Source organism: Hemicordylus capensis, chromosome 10, assembly GCF_027244095.1.
Source record: "Hemicordylus capensis ecotype Gifberg chromosome 10, rHemCap1.1.pri, whole genome shotgun sequence".
Classification (NCBI taxonomy): Eukaryota; Metazoa; Chordata; class Lepidosauria; order Squamata; family Cordylidae; genus Hemicordylus; species Hemicordylus capensis.
In genome coordinates this window covers 19,147,667-19,169,073 of record NC_069666.1, presented here as the reverse complement: position 1 = coordinate 19,169,073, position 21,407 = coordinate 19,147,667, and the positions used below count along the sequence as shown (strand labels likewise).

General features: G+C 46.3%; 1 protein-coding gene across 1 annotated transcript; it reads right to left on the bottom strand.

Annotated features, from left to right (window-relative positions):
• Positions 1-2,175: 2,175 nt before the first annotated feature.
• LOC128334995 (cytochrome P450 1A5-like) lies at positions 2,176-10,723 on the bottom strand. Its single transcript, XM_053272694.1, has 6 exons — positions 9,887-10,723; positions 8,506-8,632; positions 6,721-6,810; positions 6,502-6,625; positions 4,505-4,591; positions 2,176-2,464 (listed from the first exon to the last, which is right to left on the bottom strand). Exons 1-6 carry the CDS (start codon positions 10,721-10,723, stop codon positions 2,176-2,178), a joined length of 1,554 nt encoding a protein of 517 aa, XP_053128669.1.
• Between the last annotated feature and the right edge of the window lie 10,684 nt (positions 10,724-21,407).

Sequence of the window (21,407 nt, the reverse complement as noted above, 5' to 3'; positions counted from 1 at the left end):
TTGACTAAAAACTTCGCTTCTAAAACCAATGGAAGATGAAATACATTTATAAAGGCATATAATTGATTTGTTCCCCCGCCCTCCCTTAACCGTGGACACTACTTGGCCCTGTGGACAAAGTGTGAGATAAATTAGGGATGTGCCGAAACACGATTCGGCTGCCCGAATCGTGGGCACCTCCCTTTAAAAACCGAGGGCTTACACAGCCCCTTTAAAGCTGAGGAGAGCCAGTCCATACCTGCTCCTTCTCTGCTCGCCCCTCTCCCATCACTCCGCCCAGCTATGCCCATGCACCAGCAGGTTATCTCCCAGCTGCCCTGGCGACCATTTGCATGGCCAGCATGGTTGCTCTCTTGAGCTTTAAAGGGGCTTGATTTTAAAGGGAGGTGCCTACGATTAAGACAGCCGAATCGTGTTTCGGCACATCCCTAATATAAATGTAAAAATAAATTAAAATCTAATATGCTCCAAGAGGTTTTCCCCAAAGATCATCAACCAAATATGAATAAAGCATGCTTCAGTGTTCTAGAAATCACTTATTTTTATTTATACACCAATATTATATATGACATCTTACTTAAAGCTCCTGGCGCCAAGTGGCTTACAATCTGAATACTGATAGTGGAGAAGGAAGGGGAGATGCAAGGGATAAGTAGGGATGAATGTGATCTGCTTTTGCACATACTCAGGTGTTGTTATGGTTGTGGAGGTTAAGTCTTCGCAGAAAATGTGATTCTCAAGAGAGATGGCTTTATTTATGTGGGTGTTCTGGGAGGGAGATCTAGGAATAAAGGGCAGGAAGCTGCCATATACCGAGTCAGACCATTGGTCCATCTAGCTCAGTATTGTCTTCACAGACTGACAACGGCTTCTTCAAGCTTGCAGGCAGGAATCTCTCTCAGTCCTATCTTGAAGAAGTCAAGAGAGGGAACTTGAAACCTTCTGGAGAATGGAAAAGCTCTCATAATTTAATAAGGCTTGATGTTCAAGCTTTTCTTCATCTTCCCTAATGGAGAAGGATCATAGCTCAGTGGAAGAGCATCTGCTTTGCATGCAGAAGTTCCTAGATTCAGCCCTTGGCACCTCCAGGCAGTTCCCACTACTGGAGAAGACAAAATGGAGGCAGGACAGCTTAGGAAGCTGCTTTATACAGAGTCAGACCATTGGTCCATCTAGCTCAGTATTGTTTGTCCTGGCTGGTAGCAACTCTCCAAGGTTTCAGGCAGGGATCTTTCCCAGGCCTACCTGGAGATGCTGCCAGGAAGTGAACCTGGCACCTTCTGCATGCCAGGCAGATGTTCTCCCTCTGAGCTGCTACAGCCCTGTTCCCTTAAACTAACGAGGTTTAATGTGTGCATAACTGTTCACTGGATTGCCATTTTACATTAAATCCTTTTGAAACCCAACAAGCCGTTTTCCAGCTTCCATCTGTGACGCTTAAAGATATGAAAATACATTACAAAATATATATGTATGTTTACATGCATATTTGTTAGTAAATATGATCCCCTTAGAGCCCTGTTAGAAGCAAGAAGATTAAAATATGCATCCTCCCAATAATCCATCACAAGGATTCCCAACTTTGGGTCTGCAAATGTTGTTAGACTACAACTCCCATCATCCCCCAAACGTCATTGTGGCTGGGGATGATGGGAGTTGTAGTCTAACATCTGCAGAACCCATGTTGGGAGTCCCTGGTGTATCACAAGGCCTTCAGCTGGTAACATCCAATGGCTACATACATGCATCTCAACTTTTTTCTTAAAGTCTCATGGTTTTGCAAAGAGGATAATTGCTTAACTGATCAGTCACCATACACACGAAAAGTTCATTCAGTCGAGTATGCCTTACTTACTATATGAACAGAGTTGCACTATATTATGATCCCATCACAATCCCAAAATGCTCTTATGCATACACTGTTCTGGCCAAACTGCTTCAAGTCGCTTGAAACAAATAACTGCTTACCAAGCCTCGCGACCCCTTTACCTAGCAGATGTCCACCACTCACTTCTCTTTACAAAAGTCATATCATCCGAACTGCCTTTTATCTTAGCATCGGCAGCATCCAGATGCCCTGGTGGCCGACCCCACTGGAAGGCAAACCTTGCAAGAAAGTTTGGTTTTCCTGTTTGTCCGACAGTCTGTCTCTGCTTGCTGCGCAGATTTCGCCCTTCAGAAGCGCTGTTTGACCTGGAAATGCTCACACTTCTTGTGCTTCATGGTGAGTCCGTACTGGGGAGTTATGTCCACCGTCTCTCCACTGCACACGCTGAATTCCAGCTTTTGGACTAGGTTGGTCAAGAACAGGAAGACCTCTCCTTTGCCGATGGACTCTCCGATGCACCTTCTTTTCCCCAGACCAAATGTCAGAACCTTCTCGCTCTCTGCTCTGTTTATTCCAGTCCCGCCAGGAGTGAGGAAACGTTCTGGGTTGAAGGCATCAGGGTCCCTCCACAGCTTCCTGGGAAAAGGAAGAACAGCTGTTCAGGACTGCCGTTTTTATAAACCCTAAATGAAAGTCAGAACGGCTGGAGCCATTCTGACTTGAAGCTGTCCTCAGATCCTGGGAAAAGTTAAGGGACAGGATAACTCAGGCTGCCCTGATACTGGCAGAACATTGAGGGAACATTCTCGTTAATGAGACACAGAAAGCAACCTAAGCTGTGAAGTTCTAAAAGAGGATCCATCCAGTGAATGAAGCCCTAGCGCAGTGGCATTCTGCTTGGCATGCAGAAGGTGCCAGGTTCACTTCCTGGCAGCATCTCCAGGAGGGCTGGGAAAGACTCCGGCCTGAAACCTTGGAGAGCTGCTGCCAGTCAGAGTAGACAGTACTGAGCTAGATCAGAGTTTCTGAACCTTGGGCCCCCAGATGTTTCTGGACGACAACTCTCATCATCCTCGGCCACAAAGGCCATGTCTGGGGATGATGGGAATTGTAGTCCAACAACATCTGGGGGCCCAAGGTTAAGAAACCCTGAGCTAGATAGCCCAATGGCCTGACTCTGTATAAGCTTCCTATGTAACCTATGCCTGGATAGCCAGTGGTTGACCTCAGCTCCATCTATGTTTCTAAATGTTAAGAGTTAACTAAACTCTTGGTTATCTCCAGGCAGGGCTGGGAAAGATTCCTGCCTGAAACCCTGGAGAAGCCACTGCCGGTCAGGATCGACAACACAGAGCTAGATGGACTAAAGGTCTGACTTGGTATAAGGCAGCTTTTTCCTGGGGCGGATTAACGCATAGGCCATATAGGCACCTGCCTATGGCGCCAAATTTTGAGGGCTGGCAACTTTTGGGAGTGGTGTGCAAGTAAAGGGCTTGGGTTGAGGGGGGGGGAGTTAAATCTTCCTTCTCTACCTTTTAAAAACCGCCACTGCGCGTCGGGATGGCGGAAGGATGGTGGCGGCACGGTAAGGATGGCAGCGAGAGCTCCTCCCACGGGCCCGCCTGCCTCCCAAATGACAGGTCGTGCTGTTTTCAGCCCATTTGGGGGGGCTCTCTGCGCATCGTAAAAAAGATTTAACTCCCCCACCCGGGGCAAGCCCATTACTTTTAAAGGGGAATCCTTGCCGGATTCCCCTTTACAAGTATAGCTGTTGAGCCCCTCAAGCCGGGGCGGCAAATCTTTGGTTGCCTACAGGCAGCAAAAAGCTTAATCCCCCCCTGATTGTGGGAATCTCCACCAAGGTGATTTATGACCCAAGCTTCCCATCTTGGCATGGGTTCACACAATGAGGTCATGCAAACAATCAAAAACTGTACCTAGATATTTGGCTATGTGGAAGCAAGGGAGGAGGAAAACCTTGGTAGCTTTTTGTCCTACCTTGCTTCTAGACAACCAAAAACTGGGAGCACACGCAGCTCCCAAACCCAGGTGGAATGCAGTTTTTGATTGTGTGAATGACCTCAGAGTGTTATTGAGCTAGCCTCTTTTCCCTTCTGACAGCAACCCACATTAAGCCTCCAAGCTAGCCTTCCTTCTCCTTCCCAGTTTAAAGAGTTCAGCTGGTGCTTGGAAAAAGAAGCTGAAATACTGATGGGTAAACCCCCTGCACTTTAATTGGGGACCTGATCTAGAACTTGGCCAGGGATGTCCCAATAGGATGCCCTCCCATCTGCAGGCATTTTCAGGCTACCTTGGCAAAGCAGTGGCAGCAATGTGAGTCCATTCAGACTATGCCACCCAGCTAGGTCAAAGTGGCAGGGGCACTGCTAGCTTAAATTGGGGGTGGGGACAGAGGTTTATTCTTGGGAGATGATGAGGGGGGAAATGAACAGTGTGTACCAATAGAACAAGGACGGGCAGTGAATGATGGGATGGCTTACTCCTCCCTAAACCCACGCCCGAGGCAAACATCTCACCATGCCTCATAGAAGGGCCGCCCCAAACCTGGCACATATCTAGATCTGCCTGATATTAATGAAGCTTATCTGTTGAGTGTCAAGACGCTGGCAAAGTCTGCCTCAGCAGAGCTTTAAAGTGAGCTCCAGAGATACTTACGCATCATGGTTGACTTGCCACTGATTCACAAACACACAGAGATCCTTCGGGATGTAGAAGCCGTTCAATACAGTTTCCCTCTTTGTGCTACAAGGGGGAAAGCACACACAATGCTGTATCAAGGCACATGTCTGCAAGCTTCCTGTTCTTATTTCATAGGGACGCTTTCCAGATTACCCGCTACAATTGTGGTAAAATGCTTTGGCTTGGCAGGACCGAATTGAAAACGATCCCCAGAATCTACAATGGGAAAATTCCCCCACAGTGGGAAATCCCGGTTCAGCCATGAAACTAGCTGGGTGACTCTGGGCCAGTCACTTCTCTAACAGCCTAGCCTACTTCACAGGGTTGTTGTGAAAGAGAAACTTAAGTATGTAGTACACCCCTCTGGGCTCCTTGGAGGAAGAGCGGGATATAAATGTAATAATTAATAATTAATAATTAATAATAATAATTAATAATAATAATAATAATAATAAAGCTACTTTTTTCCAATGGACATACAACGTTATACCACTAAATCGCAGTGATAAAATTCAAAACAAGGCAACCAAAATGTGAACGGCACCCTGCTGTCAGCGCAGGGACTGCGGTGTCACAACACAGGAAGTACGGAAGCACACTTAGATACGTTGTGACACTTGTAGGGGTTAATCTAGAAAGCGCCATGGTGGCATGGGCTGAACAAACTGAGGCTGTGATCCTAATTGTACTCTCTGAAAATAAGTGCCTGTGCTCATATTAATCTGCCTGAACCCTGAGGTAATCATGGGTCCTTCTCTCTGTCCCACTGCTAACTCAATCTGACTGGCAGTAGCCAGGACAGGACCTTTCTGGTGGTGGCACCACACCCGCGTAATCCCTTATGGGGAATGGAGCAGCAGCTCAGAGGAAGAGTATCTGCTTTACATGCAGACGGTGCCAGGTTCAATCCCTAGCAGCATCTCCAGGTAGTGCTGGGAAAGACTCCTCTCAAACCCCGGAGACCTGCTGCCAGTCAGAGTAAACAATACTGAATAGATGGACCAATGGTCTGACTCAGTAGAAGGCAGCTTCCTATGTTGATCCGAGGGTATCCAACAGGCCCCCAGAATGGCTTTTTCCAGCTAATGTTCAATCTCTGATTAAGTGGTCATCTTTGCCAGTTTTAAGGCTAGTTTTGTTCTGCTGCACAAGTTTTTATTTACTGGTCATTTTCATTTATTTCATTTCATTCAACCCCTCCTAACTTGGCAAAGAGGCACCTTCTAATGTGGTGACTCTCTTTATTCAGCAGGGGGAGAGTACCTAGCCCTATCCACCCCCAGCACAGGACTTCCAGTGACTGTTGCTGGTGTCTATCTTATGTTTCTTTTTAGACTGTGAGCCCTTTGGGGACAGGGAGCCATCTTGTCTTATTTATTTATTATTTCTCTGTGTAAACTGCCCTGAGCCATTTTTGGAAGGGCGGTATAGAAATCAAACTAATAATAATTATTATTATTATTATTTTATTTTATTTATGGGTTTCTTTTGTATTTTAGCTTTGGCAAGCCACTTCATATTGCTTCAAAACACACACCACACAAACAGATTTTTTAAAAATATAGAAACAAATGAGTCCTTAGGTAAATTAAAAAGACTGAGGGCGTTTGAAATCAGAGAAAATTTAGCACATAGGAAGCTGTCTTATCAGAGTCAGATCATTGGTCCATCCAGCTCAGTACTGTCTACACAGACTGGCAGCAGCTTCTCCAAGGTTTCAGGCAGGAGTCTCTCTCAGCCTTATCTTCAAGACGCCAGGGAGGGAACTTGGGACCTTCTGCACGCAGGTGCTTTTCCCAGAGGAGCCCCGTCCCCTAAGGGGAATATCTTTCAGCACTCAAACGTGGTCTCCCATTCAAATGGGAACCAGGGCAGACCCTGCTTAGCAAAGCGTTCATGCTTGCTACCACAAAACTAGCTCTCCTCCCAGTCTAAGTTGCCCTCCGGCCAGCCCATTCTTGCACAACTCTTACCAGTGAGGGATTGTGAAGGGCAGGAAGGAGGAATGTCTGAACATCTCCAAGATAAAAGCTTCTGTGTAGGGCAATATGGTGCGGTCAGACAGCAGTGGCTTCCTTTCTCTGCCAATGGTTTGGTCTGCAGGTTGAGAGAGAGGGAGAGAGAGATTACCGGAAGTCTGGCCTCTAGGAGAAACATGTTTTAACTCTGAAGTTACAAAGGCCAGGATTTACCTATTTCTTCCTGAATCTTCTTCTGGGTTTCTGGGTACGTCACCAGATAAATGAGGGACCAAGACAGAGCTGTGGTCACAGTGTCAAAACCTAGACAGACAGAAAAGAGTACATTGCTCGATGTCAGGCGCAGAGGAATGAACCTAAGTGCACATATAGTCTTGCTTGTTTTTCCCCCCAGTCGACCTATTTGAGAACTCACAGTGGGCATAAAGTTATCAACTAATACAGAGAATAAAGCCTTCTTAGAATAGTGATCCAAGACTATCATAGTGTCTCTCAGCAGTGGACAGTAATGGGGGGAGGGACATTTTTGCAGTTCTTTTGGAAGAAGACCCGAGAAGAGATCCTCTGGAGGATCTCCATCCAGAAAGACAGATGGATTCTCATGGAGACCCTGGCCTGAGCCACCTAATGGTGCCGTGGGGAAGTAACTTGCCTAGGGAGAAAGAGGTTGCTGGTTCAAATCCCCGCTGGTGTGGGGGAAACACCTATGTCAGGCAGCAGCGATATAGAAAGATGCTGAAAGGCATCATCACATACTGTGCGGGAGATGGCAATGGTCAACCCCTCCTGTATTCTACCAAAGAAAACCACAGAGCTCTGTGGGCACCAGGTGTCAACAGCACAACAACCACCCTTGCCCTGCAGAGAATCTAGGTGTGTGTAGATAGGCTGAAATAAGAGCCTCCCCAGCGGACAGTTTTTAAGAGAGCTGTTAAGACACATTTATTCATCTAGGCTTTTAATTAGACTTCTAGGAGCCATCATTGTTTTAATCTGTGTTTGGGGTGGTATATTAATAATAATAATAACAACAACAACAGACAAACATCTGCCACACAATACACCAGATAGAACTGTAGTCGAGAAGAAAGAAAAACAAGTTAAAATAATCGACATAGCAATACCAGGGGATATCAGAATAGAAGAAAAAGAAATAGAAAAAATCACCAAATACAAAGATCTACAAATTGAAATTGAAAGGGTGTGGCAGAAAAAGACCCAAATAATCCCAGTGGTAATTGGCACCCTGGGTGCAGTTCCAAAAGACCTTGAAGAGCACCTCAACACCATAGGGGCCACAGAAATCACCATCAGCCAATTACAAAAAGCAGCTTTACTGGGAACAGCCTATATTCTGCGATGATATCTATAACCATTGACAATAAAATTCTGGCATCCCAGGTCCTTGGGAAGGACTCGATGTCTGGATAAAACAAACCAGTCAATAACACCTGTCTGACTGTGTAAACAAGAAATAATAATAAAGTAGGATTGTTGTGGGTTTTTTGTTTTTGTAAAAATTCTGCAGTTTATAGAATCCTGCTAGCCAAAACATGTTCAAATAACAACACATGTTAAATGAATTTAAGTGCCACTAGGAACATTCCAATGGCAAATGATGTTTGCACTCTCTAACTGCAAGGATTAAGAGAGCTACCAAGTGCTGTAGTCTGCAGCAGCAAAAACATGGGATTTGGGGGTACCTGCAAACCATGAACACTTATTCCAGCAGAAGCTTTTGTGGACTGGAGCCCACTTCAGAGGCATGAAATGTTACTGCCACAATGAAGTGAGGGGGGTCTGCTGCTCTCTGAAGCTCCAATACATTGGCTCTTGTGTGTGGTGCATTGGTGTGAACAGTATATCAGATTACGTAAGTTCTGGTTGTAAGAGTTTGTTGTCTTTAGAAGCAGCTGACAGCAGCAAGTGTTAAGCAGCACTGTAGCTGCAGCAGAAACAAAAGCGGCTGGAGTTGTCTTTAGCTTATCAGAGTCTTACCAGCTCCAAAGAGATCACTGACAATATTGATAATCTTTTGATCCAAGGACTGGACGTTGGCATTCTCATCCCCTTTTTCATCCTGACAGTGGTCGATCAGGGAGTCAGTGATGTCTCGGATGTTGTCCTACAACACAGAAGCCCAGAGAACAGCTGTAGTGGCAAATTCAAACACATCAGTTCTCTCTTACTGCAGTGCCATTGTATTGACTTGCATCGGACTACTTCAGTTGATGTGTAAAGTAAAGGTAAAGTGTGCCGTCAAGTCAATTCCGACTCCTGAGGCCCACAGAGCCCTGTGGTTTTTCTTGGGTCTACCATTGCCTCCTCCCGCGCAGGATGAGATGATGCCTTTCAGCATCTTCCTGAATCGCTGCTGCCCGATATAGTACGAGCAGGGATTTGAACCGGCAACCTTCTGCTTGTTAGTCAAGCATTTTCCTGCTGCATCATTTAAGGTGACTAGTTGATATGTAGGTGACTACAAATCAGCTGCTGTATTGAAGGAGTTACACTGGCTGCCGATATGTTTCCGGGCAAAATATAAAGTGTTGGTTATAACCTATAAAGCCCTAAACAGCTTGGGCCCAGGGTATTTAAGAGAACATCTTCTTCGTCATGAACCCCACCACCCACTGAGATCATCAGGAGAGGTCCGTCTGCATTTGCCACCAGCTTGACTGGTGGCTACTCGGGGACAGGCCTTCTCCATTGCTGCCCCGAGGCTTTGGAATGCGCTCCCTAGTGAAATAAGAGTCTCCCCATCTCTGACAATTTTTATAACGTCTTTAAAGATGCATCTGTTCACCCAGGCTTTTAACTGATACTGTTTTGATTGTTCTAGAATATTGTTTTTAAATTTTTAAATGGTTGTGTTTTAAATTTCTTGTTTTTTGTTTTTAACTAATGCTTTAATGTTGTTTTTATCTTGTTGTAAACCACCCAGAGACGTAAGTTTTGGGTGGTATAAAAATATGTAAAACAAAATAAATAATAAATAAATAAATATAGATTTACTAGGCACAGTCTGGGAAGCACACCGGCAGGGATTCAAACTCACAGCCTCTTGCTCCCTAGGCAAGCTGCTTCCCCACTGCACCACCACAGCTGATAACTCCCATCATACCCAGGTACAATTTGTTGTGGCTTGGGACGATGGGGGTTGTGGTTCTGCAACAACATCTGGAGTACCACATGTTGGGGACCCCTGATCTAACACAAGGCAACTTCCACACGGCTTCAGTTTTCAAACTGCACAGATTATTTTGAGAACCACACAATTTTGTTTTTTTGGAACAGCACATTGTGTGCCGTTGCACATTTAAAAGACCAAAAAAAAAAAAGAGTATTCTGTCACACAGAATGGTCAACACTCCCTTACCTTGTCAAAGCTCGCATGGTGATCCTTCACAATCTTCTGCACAAATGCATTGAACCGCTGGTTGAGATCCTTGAAGGCCTTCATGGTGCGGCTGGGGAGGTACTGGAGGACTGGGATGAAGTCGGCAGGGTTGCCGGAAGCGGCAGCCTCCCCAAACTCATTGTTCAGGTTCACCATACTCAGCAGCTCCTGGTCGTCATGGCTATAGTGCTTCCCGAAGCACATGGCACAGATGACGTTGGCCACGGAGATCACCAGGAAGCAGTAAGGGTCGAAGCCCTTCTCTTCCTCCATCAGCTCCTGGAACTTCACCACTAGGTAGTCAGCTTCTTTGGAGACGTGCTCTTCTAGCAGGCAAGTGGAAGAGGTCAAGCTGGCTGAAGAGGAAAAGGTCTTCAGGGCGTTCTGGGCCAGCTTCCGATGGGCTCTCCAGACTTCCCCAGAATCCCTTCCAAAGGTCAAGCTCTGGCCATCCCCAATGAACTGGAAGCTGTAGAGATCAGGGCGTCCCAAGAAGTCTTCTCCTTGCTTGGTTAGGGCTTGCTTGATGGTCTCCAGCCCACTCAAGACTAACACTGGCCGGGTGCCAAGACGTATTTGCATCACATCCCCATATTTCTGGCTCATCCGAGTCAAGGCCAGGTGGGGGTTCTTCCCCAGATGCAGGATGTTGCCAAGCAAGGGGTAGCCCCACGGCCCTGGAAGTCTCTTCAACCCCTGTGGGACCTGCTGCCAGAAGGATTTGAGGATCATCAGAACCAGGCAGGAAACGGTAAGAACAATTAGGAGGTTGGTGACATCCATGATGTCCTGGCTCCCCATCAGAGCAGATTTCATCTTTATAGGCTTAAGTACCCTAAAACAACAAAGCAAGCAGGAGGGAGAAACGTTCTGTGAGCAAGATCTGGAAGAGGATGATCTTGTTTCAGTGGTTAGAAGAAACCAATCTTAACATTATACAAAGACAACAAATATTTATATACCGCTTTTCAACACAAGTTCCCAAAGCGGTTTATATGGCTATAAATAAATAAAATGACATAAACTTCTTATCTGTACTAGAACTTGATTTCCAGTTTTCTCCTGCTCCCAGCAGCCAATTGGATGTTCAGACAGAAAGTATTTCTCCAGAAGACAGAATGGGTCATGGGAAAACTCCTCTCACCATACCTGGGATCACACAGGCGGTGCCAGGATCATTGGGCAGAGAGGTGGCCCTGCGGGGCAGGGGCTGAATGGGGGGCAAAGAGGTGGAGCAAGTTTAGGGTTGCCATATTCTGGCTTTCCAAATCCGAGTGCCTAATTTGCATGTTATGCAAATTGGCTTGAACATAATTTCTGAGCAGAAGAGTGACTGCACATTTTGTTCCATAACTCCGCTTCTACAAGGGCTAGTGCTTTAAAAAGCTGAAATCCGGGCGAATCCAGGTGAGCTAAGCAATCTGGGTGAGATGCTTAAAATCTAGGTGAAACCCAGAATTTGGGGGGGCATGGCAACTCTAAGCAAGCTAGAATCATATGGTTGGAGAGTCTTATTGGCCACCCATGCTTGATGCAGAAAATCCAGAGCTAGAGTGTCCATGGACATGGCTATCCAGTCTCTGCTGGAAGACCTCCAGCAAGGGAGAGTCTACAACTCCCTGCCATCGGCAATCGGTTCCATCCGTCCAACTGCTCTTTTCATTAAGGCGGTTTCTCTGCTATGGCAAATACAAGAGTTTTGTGGCACCTTTAAACATTAACAGGCCAGCTTTCTTGGCCTAGAGCCTGCTTTATTGGATGGTTATCCTCAGTTGGCCGACATGTATATCCTGCCGAGGTATGGGGAGAAATTGTAAGCATTGGAAGCCAAAGGCTGTGAAATGTAAGCAATATAGCCCATGGTGTTTGATGTAATGTGTGTGTGTTTTTCCCCTTTCCCTGGCATCTCCCAGACAGGGCTGAGAGAGACTCCTGCCTGCAACCTTGGAGAAGCCGCTGCCAGTCTGTGTAGACAATCCTGAGCTAGATAGACCAATGGTCTGACTCAATATATGGCCGCTTCCTGTGTTCCTAGGCTACTAGCACCACTAAGTGCTAGCAGCTCTGTAGTCCCAGCTTCACATAAGGACACAGACGATCGTCATGTGGAGGAGTTTGTGCCGTCAAGAACCTGTGGTGGTTTTCTTGGTAGAATACAGGAAGGGTTTACCATTGCCTCCCCCCAGGCAGTATGAGATGATGCCTTTTAGCATCTTCCTATATTGTTGCTGCCTGATATAGGAGTTTCCCATATTCTGGGGGACACACCAGCAAGGATTTGAACCAGCAGCCTCCTGCTCTCTAGGCAGGTTACTTCCCCACTGTGCCATTAGGTGGCTGATCACCATGTAGTGCAGGATTATTGCCATTTGATTCAGTCCAGGGGCGTAATGCTTGGAGGAAGGAAAAAATGGGGTTTTATGGTAGCAAGCACGATTTGTCTCCTTTGCTAAGCAGGGACCACCCTGGTTTGCATTTGGATGGGAGACTACATGTGTGAGCACTGGAAGATATTCCCCTGAGAAGATGGGGCCACCCAGGGAAGAGCACCTGCATGCCACTTCCGCATGCAAAAGGTCCCAAGTTCCCTCCCTAGCCTCTCCAGATAAGGCTGGCAGAGACTCCTGCCTGCAACTTTGGAGAAGCCGCTGCCAGTCTGTGTAGACAGTACTGAGGTAGATGGACCAAGGGCCTGACTCAGTATATGGCAGCTTCCTATGTTCTTCCAGCAACTGGGATTCGGAGCACAGAGGGCAAAGGCAGAGAGGACAAAGAAGTAACTGGACCGAAGGGGCATGTCTGCTCTTCAAAATGCTGCAAGAACGGCGACCAGGGGCGTAGCAAGGTTGAAGTGGGCCCAGAGATAAGATTTTAAAATGCCCCCCCCCCACTGAAGCTCAGCTCATGAAGGAAAGAAATCTTGAAATAGGGTGAATAGTGGTAAGACAAAGCGCGTGTGTGTGTGTATCTCCAATGTGCCACAATAGAACATCATCCTAAATTATTTTTTAAAAGGTTTTGTAAATTTTGGATGATGCAAGTCATATCATGGGACTAGAGAAAGACATGCTGTTCTGGTAGCTCCAGGTCTTAACATTCACGTCACTTTCGGAGGATGAATACAACTGAAGGAAGCCCGGGCAGGTGCACGGCTGGGGGAGTCAGTCATGTGACTTGCCTCTGCCCCCCCCCAAGGCAGTGGGCCCCCAGACAACTGTCTCCCCTCGCTCTATTACAGCTACGCCCCTGAGAGGCACCCACAGAAAGTCATGCAATGGAACTGAACAGATCTGGGCCAGTCAAGCATCTCTCAGCCTACCTCACAGGGTTGTTGTGGGAATAAACATAGCCATGTCCAAAGCTCTGGGCTCCATAGAGGAAGAGTGGGATAGAAATGCAAAATATATATATAAATGTATAGCAATCTGAAAAGTCTCTCAAGTGCTTGGAATAGTGAAAATGCCATACAGTATTTGGTTTATTCCGTTCCTTTTAATTTTATCTCTCAAAACAGAGATGTGGGGGTTAGTTCCAGCTCAAACAAGCCTGCCTGAACATCACATTCTAACCCTGGAGTGCCAAGTTTCAGCCCTCCACCTTGTTGAGAGTTGGACTACAGCTCCCATCATCCTCAACCACAGTCACCAGTCATCAGGGATGATGGAAACTGTAGTCAAATGCAGCTGGAGGGCTGCAGTTGGGCACTCCTGTTCTAACCTACAGCTTTATCCTGACATCTCAGCTGGTGCATGGTGAATTGTGGTTACTTAGCTAGACCAAAAGGCACTCTGCACATGCTCAGGGACATTTTGCAATACATGTTAACTCTATCCTTATCAGACCTTACTAAAAGAAATTAAAAAGCCAAGGTAAAAAGGGATTCCTAGTCACAGTTAATACAGACTGCAAGGGATAGAAACGCAACCAAGTTCTGGCGTATTGCCACCAATTCATTTCAGAGGGCCCCATAGTAGACCAGATTATTGTATTGCTCCAGAGAGCTAGAGTGAGCTATAAATTTTTAAAAGAGCCAGCATAGCATAGTGGTTAGAGTGCTGGACTAGGACCGGGAAGACCCGAGTTCGAATCCCCATTCAACCATGAAACTCACTGGGTGACTCTGGTCCAGTCATGTCTCTCTCAGCCTAACCTACCTCACAGGGTTGTTATGAGGATAAAAATAAGCATGTACGCCTCAGAGGACGAACGGGACATAAATGTAAAAAAGTAAATCTATAGTTATAGAACATTACATGACTTCCTGCTTGCAGCATTTTGAAGATGGGTTATAGCCTATCTCTTGTGTTTGATAAATTGCCAGGTTGGCCACCAGTTTCAACAAAAGAGGTGCAGACCCGATCATGCAATTGCAGCCGAGAAAGGATTTGATGCCTGAAAGGCATCAGGATTAGACTCTTTTACCTGACGTTCTTAAGAACTCTCTCTATATATCGATCTATATTGTATATCCTTATTCATGTCTACCTGGCCTTGCTATTCAGAAGGGACCTCAGACCCTGGATCAAAATTAAAAGCCGAGTACTGACTTGATTAGCAAGCCAGAGGTTGCCAGTTCAAATCCCCGCTGGTATGTTTCCCAGACAATGGGCAACACCTATATCGGGCAGCAGCGATCTAGGAAGATGCTGAAAGGCATCATCTCACACTGCGCAGGAGGAGGCCATGGTCAACCCCTCCTGCATTCGACCAAAGACAACCACAGGGCTCTGTGGGTGCCAGGAGTCGATACCATTCGAGGGCACACTTTACTGTTTCATGGCTAGGGCTAGTTAGCAGCATTTAAGCCTCATGAAGGGGCTGGATCCTCTGGGAAGATCTCCCACTAGCATGCAAGTTGACCAGAGGGTCAAAAATAGACTCGCATCAGCAGACAGACACGCCTGCAGGCATACAGACAACACACAATCAAAGCAAGCGTTGCCGACTTTGCAGACTCGAAGCGCAGGGACTGGAGGGGCGGGGAGCCCGGTTACCTCTGCTGCGCTCAATGGGGCGAAGATCGTAGCTCCTCAGTGCAGCCAGTCGAGTGGCCGGGATGCTTCTGCCTCCGGATCGCGGACTAAGCCCTCGCTTCTCTCAGCGTGCTCATTCCGTGTGCAACTTTCTGCCAGCTTTATATGCACCTCCCTGGATGCTGATTGGCCGAGCCCCCTTGGGTCACGTGGCAGGAGAGGCACAAAACTGCCGGTTGTCCGGGCTGGACCGCACGAAATGCTTTTTCTCTTGTGCGATCTGCTGCTACCTTTCCTTTCCAAGGCTCTGCGATCGGGGGAAAAAAACCCTCGATCTCGCAAAAGCGATCGCTTGCAGAGCAATAGCCACCGAGCAGCGTCAGAGGCGGCGGCGGCAGCAGTAGGGCGATCCCGCGAAGGCGAGCCGCTGGCTGCCGCTGCTGGCTGGCCAGAAGTGCGAGGATCTCTGTGGGTGCATGAGTTTTCACCATTGTCCATGCCATGCACGCTCGGTGCGCGGAGGAAAGTGTCTACCCTGGATCGAAGCGAGCGCCTAAAGCAGAGAGGTTAAGAAGGACAAAGAATCCAGGATATATAGATATAGATATAGATATAGATATAGATATATAATACGCAGAGAGGTTATATATAAGAGAGGTTATAGATATAAGCATATATATATATATAAGCAGAGAGGTTAAGAAGGACAAAGAATCCAGGAGAGAGAGAGAGAGAGAGAGAGAGAGAACACAAAACGTGCAATTTTAGAAAGGGAGTGGGTGGGAAACGTGCAGTTCTAGAATCCAAGTCGTGCAAAGGTCTTAAAATTTTGTTTGTTTGTTTGTTTGTTTGTTTGTTTATTAAAGGCAGAACGATACATAGTATGATATCACAGAATACATTTTTGTTGGTTTGTTTGACATATTTTTATACTGCCCAAAACTTACCTCTCGGGGCGGTTTACAACTAAGCAAAATAAATGACAGGATAAAAGGTTAAAACATTCGTTAAAACAAAATAAATGACAACCGAAAAAGTTAAAACATTACAACAATTTAAAATTTTAAAACAATATTTTAAAACATCTAAACACACACACACACACACACACACCTTCTTACACTTTAGCTTCCTAGAGATCAGTTCTCAATTATTATTAAAGATGATAATATACTGAGGGAGGAGAGCTGGTCTTGTGGTAGCAAGCATTAACTGTCCACTTTGCTAAGCAGGGTCCACCCTGGTTTGCATTTGAATGGGAGACTACATGTCTGAGCACTGGAAAATATTCCCCTTAGGGATGTAGCCGTTCTTGGAAAAGCATCTGCGTGCTTGCATGCAAAAGGTTCCAAGTTCCCTCCCCGTAATTGACAGATGAGGCTGAGAAAGATTCCTGCCTGCAAACTTGGAGAAGCTGCTGCCAGTCTGGTTAGACAATACTGAGCTAGATGGACTCAGTCTGACTCAGTATATGGCAGCTTCTTATGTTCCTGTGTTACCAATTCAAAACATTGTCATTAACCCAGTCAAATCTGAGCACTTTATGAATAACACACATCTTTCCATATCTGAATGTAACGAGCAGGTGATGCTTCACCATAATTTCTTTGATTGATAAAAAATATTAAATCTTGTCAGATCTCAAAGAACGAATGTGGTTTTTATTGTCCTGTTGTGAGATGCAACAAATCGGTTCATTTGATTTCTCCACTGTAGCAATAAGCCAGAATTTGTTGTACCATTCATCTACAGATAATATTCCATGTTTCCATTTTTTATTTTTATTTTTGTTATCACCATTCTGGCTGCTATCAACATATAAATCACCAGTGCAAAAGTTATCTTATGTTAGACAGGGAAACAAAACATGCAGTTCAATACAATAACAATAACAATAATAAATGTGCAATTCTAAAAGCACACCTGTGCAGTTCAAAAATTCAAGCCCTGCAAAAGTTGTTATGTTGGATCAGGGGTTTCCAACCTTTTTAAAAAAGTGTTCCCCTTCTATTCAGCTCAGGTACCACACAGAGATTTTTTTTGGTGTGTGTAACAGTTATGAGATAGGCTGCTTCAGTCACTGACTTACATCCAGATTAATTTACTCATGAACACTCCCATCGAAATTGATGGAGCAAGTAAACTTGTCCCACTAATTCCCGTTTCAGGAAGACTGCTTATTATGAGTAATTTAATCCAGTGATAGGAAACACCTATATCGGGCAGCAGCAATCTAGAAAGAAGCTGAAACGCATCATCTCATACTGTGCGGGAGATGGCAATGGTAAACCCCTCCTGTATTCTACCAAAGACAACCACAGGGCTCTATGGGCACCAGGAGTCGACACTGACTCCACGGCACAACTTTACTGTTACTTTAATTCAGCCAGAGTAGCCAGATAACAAGACGAACTGGTAACTGGGAGAAAAGTGAAGTGTGTCATGTAGGTTTCTTTAGAACCCAGACCCTGGTCCCCATTTCTCCATTTCCCCATTGATCTCCACTTCTCTCTCTGCCCCACCACTGCCAAAGATGCTTCCTTTGAAAGACAGCCCACATGGCATAGTGGTTAGAGTGGTGGACCCGAGTTCAAATCCTCATTCAGCCATGAAGCTCATTGGGTGACTCTGGGCCAGCCACTTATCTCTCAGCCTAACCTACCTCACAGCAGGAGTGTAGCTGAAATTGAGCGAAGGGGTTCAAAGAACCCGGGCCCCCAGCTCTTGAGGACCCCCCCAGCTCCACCCCTCCCTACTTTCTTCATTATCTCCCTCACTCTGAGGAGCTGCCAGAGAGAGGGGTGAACACGGGCTCCCTCTCCCCTGGCTACGCCCCTGCCTCACAGGGTTGTTGTAAGGATAAACATAACCATGTACACACCACTCTGGGCTCCTTGGAGGATGAGCAGGATAGAAATATAAATAAATAAATAGAATTCCTGCAGATTCCACTGCTACTCCCCACAGAGTTGTCTGTCAGATTCCCACTTCTGAGGATTCTCTCCCACGGTGTGTAGACTTCCGGATCTCATCGGTTGTGATTCTATTCAGCAAAGATTGTGTGCCCAGGCGAGGAAGAGGCACAAGTGTGCGTTGTCATGGTTCACATGACATGCATGATTTACACTCACATACCATGATGCAGTTCTGAATCTTCCTTACAGAGGTGCACCTAGGTAATTTGGGAGCCTGGACTAAAGGCCACTGGGGCCACACACACACACCCAATAGAGGTTCCGCCACTGCAAGTTAGGCATCCTCCTCCTACGCACACGTACACACCATGACGCACACACACCGTGAGACACACAGTATTTTTAACACATGGGTTCTTGAGGGCACAAGCGACAACTGGACTCACAAGAATGTAAGAATGTAAAGCAGGTATATTTATGTAAATATGCATTAGCAGAAACATCTCATCATGCAACTTAATATATTCCCATCCCACATATTTTTCCCCAGCACCAGGCACAAGTCATAATCACACTTGGCTGCCCAGCTCAGTGCCCAGCTCAGTGCCGGCCAGTGGCAACCACACCACCCAGTACAGATTTGGGGGGTCCCAGGGGGTGTGAAGGCCCTAGACTTTGGCCCCGAAGTCCAGGGGTAAGAGCGCCACTGATTCTTTCCAAAAAGTCCTCGCAGAATCCCAGCTGGAAGCACAAGGAACGGGGATCTGGAGTTTTTCAAAACTGCACCCCAAGTGGATCTCAGCCTTTTGAGTTCACTCATTGCATGTTTGGTGGTGGTTCTGCAAATAAAAGCACATAACTTTGATAGATAGATAGATAGATAGATAGATAGATAGATAGATAGATAGATAGATAGATAGATAGAGAGGCCCAAGCAGCTGGTGGGGGGGAGGGACTCACTCACTGATATGAAACTTCCAGTAGGGATGTGCAAACAGGCTCAAATCCGAACTGGTTTGACATTGAACCAATTCGGTTAGAAGGTTCAGGGTTGAGCCGAACTACCCAGGTCATGACCCAGGCCATGCAGGGTCCCACTGCGCAGGCGGGGTGGCCTCCAAAATGGCCACCATGCCAGGGAATAGGCCCGAAAAGGGCCAGAGATGCCCCAACTGGGAAATTTCAAATAGAAGGAAGGCCGGCGTGGGGAGACGAAACTTCCGCAGCCCCAACCCCCACACCTTAGAGAAGCCCCCCAGAGGGGTAAGTAAAAGAAAAAAAAGTTAAGTTCTGTCGAACCACTTCCCCCCCCCCCCACCAAACTGGGGGGTTTGAAGGGGGCAAAAACCAAACTGGCCTGGTGCAGTTTGAGTTTGGTTCAAACTAAACCAGGCCAGTTGGTTTTGTGCACATCTAACTTCCGGACCAAACCATGAAAGATAGAAACATGCAGTTTTACAGCTAGGTCCCAGACCTCATCCAGACTATTAGAGAAATCAAAAATCCTGGAACAATTGATTAATTGGCCAACAAATGTGGGAAAACTCTCCCATTGGAAACGGATGGGGAATTATACCCTCTGGTAAAATTTGGCAGTTTTCTCGGGTACCGTTCCAGACAGAAAGTCTGAACTTCCACTGAATTATGAAGCAACAAACAATCGATATATTTTTTCCAGTTAACTTAATTTAAATCCATGTCAGATTTCCATGAGAATTGCTTAGGAAATCAACAAACATGAAAAAGCATCAGTGCTGGAGATATAAATACAGTATTCAGAACAATAATTTCCTCTGGACATCAACCAGCAATGAATGAGTGAATGGAGAGTGTATGGTCATTCTGTCCTACAGGGATGAATGCTTGCAAACTGCAGGCCTGTTTTACTGGTATATAAATAAACAGTAAACCAAGTGCCGCATGTCAACTGTTCTGCAGTCTCATTGGATGCACCTGGATGGAGCTTGTGGATCACTGGTGGTGGTCCATGGACCACAGATTGAGAACCTCTGGTGCAGAGGTGTGTGAGTAGGACAGGACAGGAGTGAAGTTGGTTCCTGAATAATTTGCCTGCTTATGTATTACACAAACCTCAAGAAGAGGGGTTTTTTTAAGGAAAGGAGAGCTGGTCTTGTGGTAGCAAGAAGGAATTGTCCCCTTAGCTAAGCAGGGTCTGCCCTGGTTGCATTTGAATGGGAGACTTGATGTGTGAAGCACTGTAAGATATTCCCTTTAGGGGACGTAGCCACTCTGGAAAGAACAGAAGGTTCCAAGTTCCCTCCCTGGCAGCATCTCCAAGTTAGGGCTGGGAGAGACTCCTGCCTACAACCTTGGAGAAGCTGCTGCCAGTCTGGGTAGACAGTCCTGAGCTAGATGGACCAAGGGTCTGACTTGGTATATGGCAGCTTCCTATGGGTTGTTGGGATGGATATAACCATGGATATAACCACTGGATGGCTCTAACCAGGGAGCTCTGGGCTCCCTGGAGGAAGAACAGGATACATACATACATACATACAGTACATAGTAAAGAAGTGGGAGATAATTTTCACATGCAATAATTTTCAGTGGAATCAAGTGGTAGAACATGCATGTGTGAATGAGTCCTTGAATCCTTCTGGGCAAGTCTGTGGCAATGCCAGGTATTCCTGAAGGCAGCTGTCACTGACATGGAAATGTACATACCACCCAGAAGATCCGCGTGCCAATTCACACAAAGCAGCCAGGTTAACATCAGGGTGTCACCAGGAAAATCACCATGTAATTGGAGAGATCCTTTTGGAGCTCCTTACGCTCTGTTTTGGATTTCACTACCTGAAAAGAGTTTGGCATCAGACTTTCAACCCCACCCGCACAGCCTGCGAAGGCTGGGAGGTTCCATAACTGCTAAGGAGTGTGTCTCCCATGATTCCCAACGGGAGCAGCGACGGGAGTGCTGAGATGCCCTCCTTAGTAACAGCAGAGCCTCCCTCTCCTCTGCAAGGCATGCCGGCGGGGTTGCAAGGGGCACGGAAGCAGCCAGCTTGACTGTTGCTTTGGCAGGTGGTTCGCTGCACAGTATGTAAGCAGCCAGTGTGGTGTTGTGTGGTTAGCGTGTTGGACTAGAAGCAGGGAGGACCGAGTTCGAATCCCCACACAGCCATGAAGTTCACTGGGTGAGGTTGGGCCAGCCACCTCTCTCTCAGTCTAACCTACCTCCCAAGGTGGTGGTTGTGAGAACCAACCTCTGGCTTCCTTGGAGGGAGAGTAAACGTAGCAAGCAAATAAATGTAGCAAGCAAATAAATAACTAGACCTGTAGCAGTGGGCGGGGGGGGGGGGCTACAACAGGCCTGTCCCGCTACATTTTTCTCTCCTCCTCTACCAAAAAGTTTAAGTGCTTCAGGCTGCAAGCTGTTTGCCCCCCCCCCCGTGCACTTTTTTGTCTGCCTCCCTCAAATGTTAGACTGGTTATGGGCCAGTATGGGAGCCGATCAATATTATTTATTTATTTATTTATTTATTTACACAGACAGGTGTATTATTATTATTATTATTATTATTATATTTATTTACACACAGTCTACCAGATGTTATTGACTGGATTTGATACTTTAATTATCGGGCCCTTTCC